Source organism: Rhinolophus sinicus, linkage group LG09, assembly GCF_036562045.2.
Source record: "Rhinolophus sinicus isolate RSC01 linkage group LG09, ASM3656204v1, whole genome shotgun sequence".
NCBI classification, from domain to species: Eukaryota; Metazoa; Chordata; class Mammalia; order Chiroptera; family Rhinolophidae; genus Rhinolophus; species Rhinolophus sinicus.
Window position 1 is genome coordinate 65,139,925 of NC_133758.1, and position 12,990 is coordinate 65,152,914.

General features: G+C 38.9%; 1 protein-coding gene across 4 annotated transcripts in view; it reads left to right on the plus strand.

Moving 5' to 3' along the window:
• Nucleotides 1-12,990, plus strand: part of VPS41 (VPS41 subunit of HOPS complex) — a 170,830-nt gene that overhangs the window by 103,181 nt on the left and 54,659 nt on the right. For all 4 annotated transcript variants that reach the window (XM_019710243.2, XM_074340531.1, XM_074340530.1 and 1 more), the window contains one exon: nt 11,184-11,281. In XM_019710243.2, coding sequence (XP_019565802.1) covers nt 11,184-11,281 — 98 coding nt within the window. The remainder of the gene's footprint in view (nt 1-11,183; nt 11,282-12,990) is intronic.

Here is a 12,990-nt window from a genome sequence, read left to right on the forward strand (position 1 = left end):
AAAACTGAGGAGCAAGATAATAGAGAAGACCGATAAAAAGAGAAAGATAATTATTTCATTATCTCTATTCTCTTTTCTGTTACCCTTTGCCATCAGAAAAAAATCCTCTGACCATCTCAATGCATATTGTACTCAGAGATAAGTATTAGGATATTTTAAATACAGATGAGTTAAAGAAAAAAGACAAGGACTCTGGGAATTTTTAAGAATGTAAAAATTTGCAGGGAGGCATAAAAATGTAGCAGGTATTTTCTCTCTAGTTGGTATTTGTTGCTAACATACTAGGTGGGGTGGGGGCGTTGCGTTATATGCCTCACCTGCACTAGTTCTCTTCACTCTCACAGCAGCCCTTTGAAGGGCAGGCAGTGTGCTTCTCCTTCGTCCCTAAGTCAGTGGGAGCTTAGGGATGTACATAACTTGACTAAAATCTTGCTACCATGGCATTAAAATGGATACAATCTTATTGATAACGTTACTTCACCTTCCTGAGCCAGGCTTTTCTCACCTGTAAAATGGAGGTGATAATACCTATCTTTGCAGATGGTGTGAGAATTAGACATGGCATAAGTAACATCTGTAACACAGTGGCGGACAGTAGGTGCTCACTGAAATACGGTGGTTATTATCACCACACAGACTTCCATTCCAGCTTTGTAACTGCTCATAGCTGGCCCAGTAGTGGCCCTGGGGCCTGGGATCCAGTTATATAAAGTGTAGTCCATCTGTACTACAATTTATATGAAATAGACCATGTGTGAGTACTGACAATACCACATTACTGACGTTTTACTACTACAGTTAGTGGTTAAGTACCATCTTTTCCCCTCTTGAGAGTGAACTTTTAATAATATGAACCATTTCCACAGCAGGAGGTAAAGTGGTTTAGATAAGCGCCCTTGACTAGGATGAAGGAGGAGAGAAATATTAGGTCTGGATTACAATTCACTTTAGCCTTGAATGGTGTGATCCACCATTCTTCAGTAAATGAAGGGAAAACAACATTGAGATTCAAGAAGTATCTGTGGCTGTACGAGTACATTTCTTAGAAGCTGAATGTTTGTAACTCTTCCTTGTAAGTCAGTATCTCAAAAACAACACAAAAGTTATTCCTCTCAATAGGATATTAATTTATTTTTGTAAATGACTAATGATCATAAAAATTGAGCTTACTGTTCAGTCACCAATCTGTGAAGACATTCTCTATGCATAAGCCTTTTTGGATGTCATTTCTTCCTCCATATTACGTTGCTGAAAGTAGGTTGTAGTCCATGCTTGCCCTCTTAGTTTCACTTCACTTGCATCTGCTGTGTTATAGGACTTGCTAATCCTCTGGCACTTTTCCCCAATGTCGTACATGGTCTTTATGGAATGGTAGTTGGAGAGCAGATTATTATGTTGTTGGGAAATGAATCCAATACTTGTATGTCATTTTCCAGGTGTCTACTTCCAGGAGCAATGACTTGATGACTTATGCGAGGAATTAATTAACTTCCGGGTCTTGATTTCATACAGAAGTTTATTTAGAGAGATTGAAAGAAACTGCGAATCTATGTATAATGACAGAGAATCAAGGAAGAGAGAGAGGGAAGAGATAAGATGGGACACCTTTTTCATTTTAAGCAGTGTCATTGGTCTTATGCTATGATTCTTAGAATTTAGAATATCGTTCTATTTTCAGCCTCTTGATTGGGAAATCAGTGACCTGGAAATGGAAGATCTGTGAGATAAATATCTTTCTTAGATCTAAGTGTCTCTCTCAACCCACCTGTTATCCTTTTGACCCAGACATGCAGGTTCCAGCAGTGGGACAGTTGTGCATGCAGGTGACATGGTCCATCTCATAGTTGTAAGTCTCACCAGAAATCAGGACAGTGCTGATACTGTTCAAAGTGTTTCGTTTAAGGATCTATCTGTGGGAGGTTTTCTGTTCTGTTCTAGTTGAGTTTGACTCCCTATAATCTATTCATTTTTCTGTTCTGCGTTGAATTCTTTTTCTCGACATTATATTTTGAAAACTTGAAAACGTACAAAAAAGTAAAGAACTTTGCAGTGAACACCTATATACTTACCTTGTAGATTCTGAAATTAAGATTTCACTATGCTTGCTTTATTACATGTCTTTATCCATTCCTCCTCAAAGTAAGAACTCCTTCCTTTGTTGGGGATGCAAATGTTTGTTATTGGAAGTGGAATTAATAATTATTTCTGTAATAAGTACTGGTAAGAAGTTTGAGTCACCTGAAATAACAAACATACTCTATTCCTTTTGTGAGAACATCACCAGCCACATGCTATATACACTAAAAACAGAATTTCACTTAATTTTCACAATGATCCCAATAGGTAGGAACTGTTTTCCCATTTTATAGGTAACCTGCTCAAGATGATCACATTCATAAGCGAAGAAGGCAGCGTTTGAACTCAGATATGTCTAGTTTCAAAGCTGTTACTCATGACCTCTGTGCCCTGCCTTCTTCCCATGCGTTCCCTCTACCTAACCCATGGCCCTTGTTTGCAGTCAGATGAGAAGAACAGAGCCTTGCTCTGGACATTTAAATAAAAACCATAGGATAGACATTGTCTAGAATCCAGAGATTTCATATACCAGTGATGTCTGCTCACCTCTTCTTCCAACAGCCAGGTGCCATGGAAATGCTGTGGATTTGTTCTTTTATTTTGGTCCAGAGAAGTGTCCAGTGTGGACGAGTAAAACTTGCATTTCCTGTTATTTTATCCTGGAAATAATGGCCCTTCTTTGTTTCTCTTCCAAATTGTTAGGGAATAAACATCATTGCCTTGGATGGCTATCAAAATTGTTTCTAAGGAAAGGGGACCAAATCCAGACTGGGATGCTATTCTTTCAGTCCTTTGAAAAAGAAGAAAAACTCTTGTTTGCCATTTTTTAATATTTGACTTCAATATAATTGATGCATCAAGGTAGTTTTGGGGGTTTTTGGTTTCTGAAATTGTTTATTTATTTTTAAATCTTATTTTATTGTGGTAAGAACACCTAACACGCGATCTACCCTCTAATACATTTGTAAGGGTAGTTCACTACAGGCAAAGTGGTGTTTGGCGGATCTCTAGAACTTGCTCATCTTGCTTCACTGAAACTATGCCTGTTGGTCAGCAACTCCCCATTTTCCGTTCCCCTCAGCCCTTTGCAATCACCATTCTACTCTTTGATTCTATGAATTTCACTATTTTAGGTACCTCTTATCAGTGGAATCATGCAGGGTTTGGCTTTCTGTGACTGTCTTATTTCACTGAGCCCAGTGTTGTCAGGATTCATCCATACTGTTGCATATTGCAGAATTTTCTTTTTTTTAAGCTGGGTAATGTTTTATTTTCTTTCTCCAATCCTCTGTGGATGGACATTTCAATTGTTCCCACATCTTGGCTATTGTGAATAATGCCTCAATGAACCTGGGAGTGCTGATGTGTCTTCAGGATCCTGATTTCAGTGTTTTTGGATAATTACCCAGAAGTGCAATTGCTGGGTGATAAGGTAGTTCTAATTTTCGGTTTTTTGGAACCTCCATACTGTTTTCCATAGCACCATTTTGCTTTCCTACCAGCAGTATATGAGGGTTCCAACTTCTCCACGTGCTCACAACACTTGTTTTGTTGTTTCCGTTTTGAAGATAGCCTGTGGACAAGTTAAAGCATAACCATGTGGTACGAACCTTCCACCCAGCAAGGCCGTGATGGCTGCCTTTTCTGTTGTCTGAGCTGCTCACTACATTCATTCCTCCTCAGTGCTGCTTCGTGACGTTTAGTAAATGAGATGATCACACCAGCTTAGCTTCGTCATTTAACACAGACTTGTGCTGAATAGTGATTAGAAAATATGGAATGAAATTGCAGACTAGACCTATTTTAACTTATGTGTACTTTTGCCTCCTGATCTGATGCTTTTGTTATTTTGTCTCTTAGCCATTTTCTTCTCTTTCATTCCCAGGTACTGGGTCTTCTCCGTCACTTGCTGACGTCAACACCTTTACTTTAATACATCTGCACAGTCCTGCAGATATGCAATCCTGCGATTTCCAAATGTATTTTTTTTAGATCAGTGGTCATGCTGACAGAGTGTCCAAACTTTCTGAGAAGCCTGTGGATGTTGTTATATCCAGTTGATTATGAGATACTACTGGCTGGTGCCTGAGGGGCCGATTCTCGTGGGAGGAAGGCACCCTCATAAAGGGGCCTCAATGCTTTTTCATAAGTGAATGTAAGACAATGAAGATAATTTTTCTTATTTATAGATTGCCTGACAAACTGATTTTATTTGCTTGCATTTTAAGAATCATAGAAGCTAAAATCTATAGGATATCATTTCAGTAAGATACCAAATCCTTCTTGATCACATTTAGCTACGGAGCATTTGGGGACCAGCAAAGGGAAAACAAGGGCCAAACATTAAAAAGCAGTACAAGTTCTCTTTCCTGTGGTGCTTTTGCCCTTGTAGCAAATTCAAGGGAGGGGCTGGGGCACACAGCTGCTTGCATGCAAGTCTCCCAGCGGGCTGTCGAGCCCTAATTGCAGTCTTCAAACTGCAGTGCACCTCTAACCTCAGCAGCTCTGGGTTCTGATTGGTCTGCTGGTGTGGCTTTTGACTGGGACAAGGAAGGCTTCAGATTCTTACACCGTTGCCTTCTATTTAAGTGACTTTAGTCATGCTGCTTAACCTCCCTGAGCATCAGTGCCCCTCTAAAAATAAGTCCAGGTTGTTATGGTACACATAGACAAGGTCTGTAAAATATTTAGCATAGTGTTCATCAAATGGGAGCTATTGTTACTATTACTGTTATATTTAGTAACTCAGTGAAAGAAAAACAGTGGTTTCCTCTAACAAAGAGAAGACTATTATGTTCAACAAAATCAGTTGAAAGAGAATTGGGGAAGATATATACAAGGAATCACAGTTAAGTTCGTGAACTTGTTGTGACAATGTTGCTAACCTTTTTTGATATCAGAGGGATTAGTCATGATGAATTTGTACCAATCGGACATGTAGCTTTACCAAGTTTATTATTTGGAAGTGCTGAAAAGGCTGCGTGAAAAAGGGACACAACCTCAACTTTTCACCAACAATTCATGGCTCTTGCATCATGACAATGTACCAGCTCACATGGCACTGTCTGTGAGGGAGTTTTTAGCCAGTAAACAAATAACTGTATTGGAACACCCTCCCTACTCTCCTGATCTGGCCCCCAGTGACTTTGTTCTTTACCCAAAGATAAAGGAAATATTGAAAGGAAGACATTTTGATGACATTCAGGGCATCAAGCGTAATACGATGACAGCTCTGATGGCCATTCCAGAAAAAGAGTTCCAAAATTGCTTTGAAGCGTGGACTAGGCACTGACATCAGTGCATAACTTCCCAAGGGGAGTACTTCACAGGTGACTGTAGTGATATTCAGCAGTGAGGTATGGAGCACTTTTTGTAGGATGAGTTCGCGAACTTAATTTTCCGACCTCGTAGATAAGGATTTCTGAATTATTCTGAGAAGATTAATACATTTCATAACTGTATTTCTCACTAAGATATATCTAGAAACCTACATGCAATAAAGGTACAAGTAATAATACTTTTTAACTATTTTCATTTTTGCATATCATGTGGTATTGTTATTTCTTTAGCTTCTAGACTCACAGTCCCTTCTGTCTTCATCATCCTGATGCTTCTAGAAGAGCGCTTACGCCTAATTGGTACTCAGTAATTCTTTATTAAGTTGTTGATAATTCTCAGAAATATATGACACAAGGTACAAGAAAGTTCTTGTTAATTTTTATTTCAATCCCATGGCAGTCATTCTAAAACTGACAGCAAGAGCGCATGCGCTGTTGATGCTCAGTGGTATTTGTGTATTTCTGACTCTAACCCTGACTCCGCCCTGTGTATAGTTGATACATTAAGTTGCCGTGTAACACTATTGATACAGTTAACGTTTTGTGTTTGGAGGATTATGTGAAGACAGTGGTAGTGGCAGCGTCCTTTGTCAATCTGTTGGAGTCCTCATGTAAAAACGGAACAACTGGACCACACAGCTAAAAACCTATAGACCACATTTAAAACAAACCTGAGAAGATAGCCCTAAGAACCTCAGGACACGAATGAATGGGAAAATCCTCCAATAGCCCCAGGGCTGTTATGGTGTCAGCATCTGTGAGAAAAAGCACAGGGGAGCAAGGGGGTGTCTGGTGTACTTGAGACCAGGAGAAGGTCAAAACAGCCACCAGCATTCCCTGGCCACTTGGGGGTCACTCTGAGAAGAGTGGGTACAGGGCTGCAGGGGTTCGAGGGGCTTGGGCAGCCCAGGAGCCCCTGTAAACTCATAGTCGAACAGCCCGTGCTTCCTGCCAGGACCTAAACACAAGGACCGAAAAATGCCAAGGTCACATCCCATCGTAAGGTTTAAGAAAAAGTGAATATGGAGCAGACAAGCATCCTTGGCAATGAAAGCACACCAGAAAGAAACTCCCACAGAATAAATCACAACTGTAATTTACTATTCAGACATTTTTAAGAAGTGATGTAGAGCATGAAAGAACAAAAATCAGAATTTAATAATCTCAAGTGAGGTGCTAAAACTCAGGAAATATTTATAAATAAAAGATCACTTTAGAAATGAAGATTAAACTAGAAGGAAACAAGAGCAAGTAGACAGATAATGCTGCAAAATAAATAGAAGAGGAAAAAGTTTTAAATCACAAAGAAATAAAGGGAAGAAAAGATTTATAATAAAGTGACAAATACTAAAGACAGGCTAACATGATTCAGCCTACAAATAAGAGTCCCTGCAAACAAAACAAGGCAATGGAATAAATACCAAAAACAGTATTTCAAGAAAAATGTCCTGACACTACAAGAAAACTTGAATTTGTAAATTAAACTAACACATTGTGTATCTGAAAACAATGACCCGTAGTGAGTACCATCGAGATATATTTGAGTCAAATTACTGGACTTTAAAGACGAAAAATATTTTGGGCATCTAGACCTCCGCTGTCCGGTACGATGGCCACTAGCCACTTGCAGTTGTTTCATGCTCAAAATGTGGCAAGTATGACTGAGACGAGCTGCATCCACATCCGAAGACAGTGTGCTGATCAAAAGTAAATGATCTCAGTAATAACTTTCTATGTTGTCACGTGTTAGAATGATAATACTTTAGATATATTGCATTAAATAAAATACATTTTTTAAATTGCACCTCTTTATAGTTTTTAATGTGGCTACTAGAAAATGTAAAATTATATATGTAAGTTGTGTTTTGGGCTTGCATTAATATTCCACTGGACAGCACTGATCAAAGACATCAGCTTTCCTTCTGGATTAGGACTCTGTACACAACAACCCTCTTTGTGGATCCAAAGGACCTCCCTGGATAGGTTTTTCATGTAAATAGGCGTTTTAAAATTTTCTTTCTCTCTTCATCTGCTTAGAATCTCTCGGTTTTTTCTTTGACCGGTGTCTTGTCTCATGTGTAAGAAAGCTTTGTCCTCCGGAATGCACCAGAGCACAGCAATCTCCTTGTCTGTGTTGGGCGAGGAGGCTGTGCTGCCGCTGGAGTGAGCGCCTGGCCTCACGTCCGTTATCACCTGAGTGAACACTGCACACTCCCTGCAGGCCCCGGAGCCGGCCCCTCCCTTTCCCATCTCTTGGGTCTGAAGCGTAGCTACTGTCTTCTTGTGGCTCCCTCTAGAAATTCTGAATTTGTCTCTCCTCTTTCCCCCTTCTTTAGCTTTTGCTTTCTATTTTTTACTGCTTTCCAACAGAATCTGTATTTATTTTCTTTGTGATTTATATTTTCCAGATAACCAGTTTAAAGGTGAGCTTCTATGGTAATAGTCCTGTAAACCACCTGTATTCAAATTGTTTTTCATTTAGGGAAAAAAATAGTCATTAAAAAAGTATTGAAATCATTGTTATGTGGGAAAAACAGAATTTCAGAGAAAATAAACGAAAACTTTCATTGGTCCATTGCAAATTTGAAATAGAAAGTAATTACTTGAAGATATTTTACAGAGTCAGTTCATAAACTTTTACATAATGTATGTTCTTCACAAGAATAAATATTACCATTCAACAGTTCTTTCTCTCAGTCTGTTCAGTGAGAAGAATAATCCTATTCTTCAGAAAGTTCATTCTGTCTGAAAGTTCATTCTGACTGCTGTCTCCAACCAGCCCGTCTTAGATTCAGCACTAATATAAAGAATAAACTGAATCATGATAGACCTAAAAATAAAACACCATCATTTATTTTGAAAGGCCTTTTTTTAAAAAAAAAACACACAGAATAGCTGTAGACATTTCCTAAACCAAGAACTCACATTAGGAAGTGAGTTCTTTTTTACATGATATCATTACTGGTGGGTATTAATGGATATGAGTTGCTAAGTGGTAGAATATTCAATGCTAAGATAAACAGCCATTATTTTTGAACTCTTAAGTTGTGAATCATAGTGGGTATGACTATAATGGCAGTTTTGTTTTCCATAAGAAAATTTCTGTTGATAATGATTTTTTAATAAAATGAAAAGAATGATTTAATTTCACCTTTATCTGAATGTTGATAACTGCCTCTGGGAATCTTGACAATGCTATTTTTATGTACCATATCTTCATTAGTAACATTTTTTGTTAATTTATAATTTAGTCACTTTATGTAGTCTGTGCTTAAGTTATTCTCAATTAGTAAAGTCTGGTAAGATTTAGTACTTAACAAATAAGCATTTAGTACATTATCTGGAATTGAGAAGTGAAATAGGTGCTTCTGTACATCTTTTATTTTTCTTTTATTTTTCTTAACCCATTTAGGTTTTTTATCGTGTTCTTTGAGAACATGGCATTTTCTGTCTTATTAAAGCAAGTTATTGAGGACTAGGAGATCAGGATCTAGAGGAAGAAGGTTTGGATAGGATTATAATATTTTCTAGCTTCTCTGCTGTATCTTCCTGCTCATTCATAAGAACCTGGCCTTGGCGTGTATTGGTTACCTGTAGGAGAGACAGTGTCTGGTGCCACCTGTCAGTGAATCCAGTAGCCCACTGGCCCCCCAAATGGGGAGAATACCTGGCTCACCCCCCTTAGGTGACGGTTTCCCTCAGCTGGCCGTGGCCGACAAGCACATCACAGCCTCCGTGTCATTCCCATGGAACAGTCAGTGACATCGCTCATCTGTTCTTCACCCAGGTTGCTGGAAAGGGAACTTTGTGTAGCCTTTCAGCGACAGAGTGATTTAGTAAAACAGGACTCAAGTTCCTCGCTACGAAACAGAGTTCAGCAATCTCAGGAGTGATGGCACCTACACAGCCTCTTGTTCACATTTCATTAGGCTGTCTAGAATGTGAAAATATCACCTCTTTAATCACAGGGTCCTGTGTGGCCACATACTGTTCAATAGCATCTGCATATTCCAGCCCCCCCTTCCCCTCTCCGCCATCCGCCTCCACAGAGCACAGCCCCGTGAGCTTCTCCCTCCGGAACCTGCAGTGTCTGGTTACTCTGGGTGTGCTTACTCCAAACGTGGTTGTGGTGGAGGTGACTACATACGTGCTTCCTGTGAACAGTTACCCCAATACCACTCCCCACAACTTTGTTCAAGTGCCCGGATGAGAGTATTCAGTTCAGACCCCCAGCTAGGACCAGAGCACGTGCCTTTGCATTTCCATTCTGTGGTTCTGTCCAGGGCATTATGACCACCTATGAGATCTAATCAAAGACAAAACATAAGAAATAGTATTCTTTTGAATGTTTATGTTACTACCGTATTTGCCCCGAAAATAAGACCTAACCGGAAAATAAGCCCGAGCGTGATTTTTCAGGGTAACATCCCCTGAACATAAGCCCTAATGTGTCTTTTGGAACAAAAATTAATATAAGACCCAGTCTTATTTTCAGGGAAACACGGTAACTATTGAGTAATTTTTTTGATTATCCTCTATTTCATTTTGGTATGAAAATGAAATTGTGAAAATAGTTGTATAAGATGCACGCATTAAAGACAGGTATAGACAAGTGACGACAAGTGATCTGCAGGGACAGTGGAGAGGAAGAAGAAGAAAAACGCAATAGCCCTTCATTTCATTTGTGTTACAGATTTTTTAAATACTCTGATTACTTTCCACACTCTACATTCAATATTGTTTGCAATATGCTGCACTCACTTTAGTTTATTTAGGAAAAAGGGTAATTTCATCATAGAAGTGAACTAAACCTGAGGCTACTGCCACAGAACTGTGGAGAGGATCTGAGTCAAGAAAGTTGTAGAAAATGTGGTAGGTTCCAAATGAGAGTTTGCTCCCAAATGACTCTAAGTGTGGTGCATGATTCCTGGAAGACTACTGTGGCAGTTAGCTTTATGTAACAAAATCACCCCAAAACTCAGTGGCTTAAAACAACAGTCATTTATTAGAAGTATTGTAGAGCACTGATGCCTCAGACTGATACTTAGGTATCATTAGACTGATACCTTAGCTAACATTTGTGCTTGTACCACTGAGCTTTCTATCAAATCTCTGCGGTCCACTGTAATGAAATCCACATACTTAAAGTGATGCAATCATTCTTGTAAATTTTAGACTGTCTTTAAAAAGGAAAGAGGAATTTATTTCCTGTGGCCTTTATTTCACTTAGGAAATAGTAGTGCTTCATCATAATGTAATCTGTACTTACATACCTTTTCCCCCCTCTTAAGTCTTTAAATAAATTGTTTATTAAATGTTAAAAAGTTATGATTGCAGTTTCGTAATTATAAATAGCATTCCTGTGACCTTTATACCACTGCAGTGCCCTAATTGTGGAAAACTTAAACTCAGGAATTTTTTAAAATTGTTACTAATAATAATAGTTTACATTGGGTTTTATGGATTTTTAAGTGTCTTCATGGGACTTAACTGTGTCATTTTTAACCTAGCTGGGTGCAGTGTCACACTTGACCATTCATGCTGCTGTTATTATCAGGTTTGCTTTTTGTTTGTGATAGAAATTTTCAAGTGTAAGTTTCCAGAAATCCTTTTCTGGTGCTTACTTGTCAAGAAGATGTGTTTATCTGTGCCCCCTTGTGCTGGATTTCTAAAACGAGTCATTCAGAATTTAGATTTGATATGTCCTTTCATTTGTGTGCTGCCTTTTGCGTCTGGTAATAGTGAATCTCTTATCTCTTTTGTTTGCAGTGTCCCAGTTTGAGACTGAATTCTACATCAGCGGACTCGCACCTCTCTGTGATCAGCTTGTTGTGCTTTCCTACGTAAAGGAGGTTTCAGAAAAAACGGTAAATTTATTGCATCCCAAATTCAAAGAGAAATGCGGGTTCATTTTTAGCATTACACCCAGATCAGGTTACCCATGAAAGGGCTCTGCTATAGTCTGAGCAGAACTTCCTGACCTGTAGAATAAGGTCAGCAGAAATTACCCCCTAGATCTAAAGTATTTACCTTTCAGAAGCTCCACTCATGGCCTGCCTTTGTTCCTTTTGCTGAGCAAGGGGAGGGGAGGGTGTCATTTTTTTCTTCCATCTCTCTTGGTATTTTAGTCAAAAGGAATGAAGGATTCCTCTTGCTGAAAGTCAAAGAAACTTAGCTGACACTATGCATTAGCACAAATAACAGCAGTGAAGTTGATCTGTTGCAACAACAGGGGTCCCTGTGGTCAGAGAGAATTACAGAAAGGGTCGTTCATTATTTCCTGTGGTCCAGACATACTTATTTACTTCCCAGTGGCCCAGTGATTCTGAGTAGCTTGATTCTTGCTTTGAAATAGATTGTTGCTAAGCCTCAGTTATCAGTGCAAATGATGTTATGAAATGTATGGCTAAATGGGAGGCAGCAGAGAACCTAAGTTTTTTTAAGGGTGACTTCTGAGTGAAGCCTGTTTATGTGGTCCAGTGGAGGGTCATATGTACATTCAGCTGCCCTTTGAAACCCAGTTCAGCCCCTACCCAGCTTGCCTTCATTGTCAGAGTCCAGGGTTCCTGCCAGGAAGGGGATCCGGGGCTTCAAGGCATAAACAAGGAGAGCTTATTGGAAAAGAGCTCTGTATAAAAGAAATTGCAATTGATTATCTAGCCCTTTACAGAAAGTAGGCTTTCCTTGTCTGAATCCTCTCTCTCTTTTTTTTTTTTTCCTTTTCAAATGCCAGGGAATAAAATGGGGAGAAAAACCCTGGGAGCCCCAATTTTGAAGTGGTAGCTGCTTTCAAACATTTCTCCAAGCTCGCACTTGCCTCAGGAAACCATCGCTATAGTAACCTGAAGCTCGGTGCCCATGTTGCTAAGCAATGGGATGCTGTAGACTTAAGTGAACACTCAAACCTGCTCCGATCAATAGGGCTGGCTTTGAGCCCTGTTGCAGGACATCAGTTCATTATTATTATTATTATTATTATTATTATTATTATTATTTTGAAAATAAAGAAAAGCGGTCCAGAGGTAGTAAATACTGTACTATTTGATGAGGAATGTGGGGAGGATTGAGAATATGATTGAAAGACATAAGGAAAGAAGTAGTAAAATGAAAAAGGGACAGTCTAATAAACAATTGACCAAAAAAAGAAGGAAAGAGAGGAAACCTTTGTTAATAAAATAAAGTATTGAAAAGGAGTAAAAACCAAGAAAGGCCAATCTCATAGAGCAAATTAGAAAATGGAACTGAAAATGTGTGTGTTGGTATATATAGCTATTCATTTCATAAAACCACAAAGTACACCTTAAATCCTTAAATACAGAATAAACTGATAAAATTAAGACAAAAGGAATAAAGAAGCAACCTTGTGACCAAGCACTCCCTTCCCTTCCCCCCCAATTGAAAAGATAAGCTGTAACATTAAACAAAATTTGTTTTTATATCACTCATAATAGTATTACCCCTGACGTATTTTTCCTGTTATACCTTTTACATATGTGTATGTTTCTACACAATTGCAGTCCTAGTTAGAAGCTAGTCTGTGTTGCCATATTTTTCTGAGCATCATTATTCCATTCTC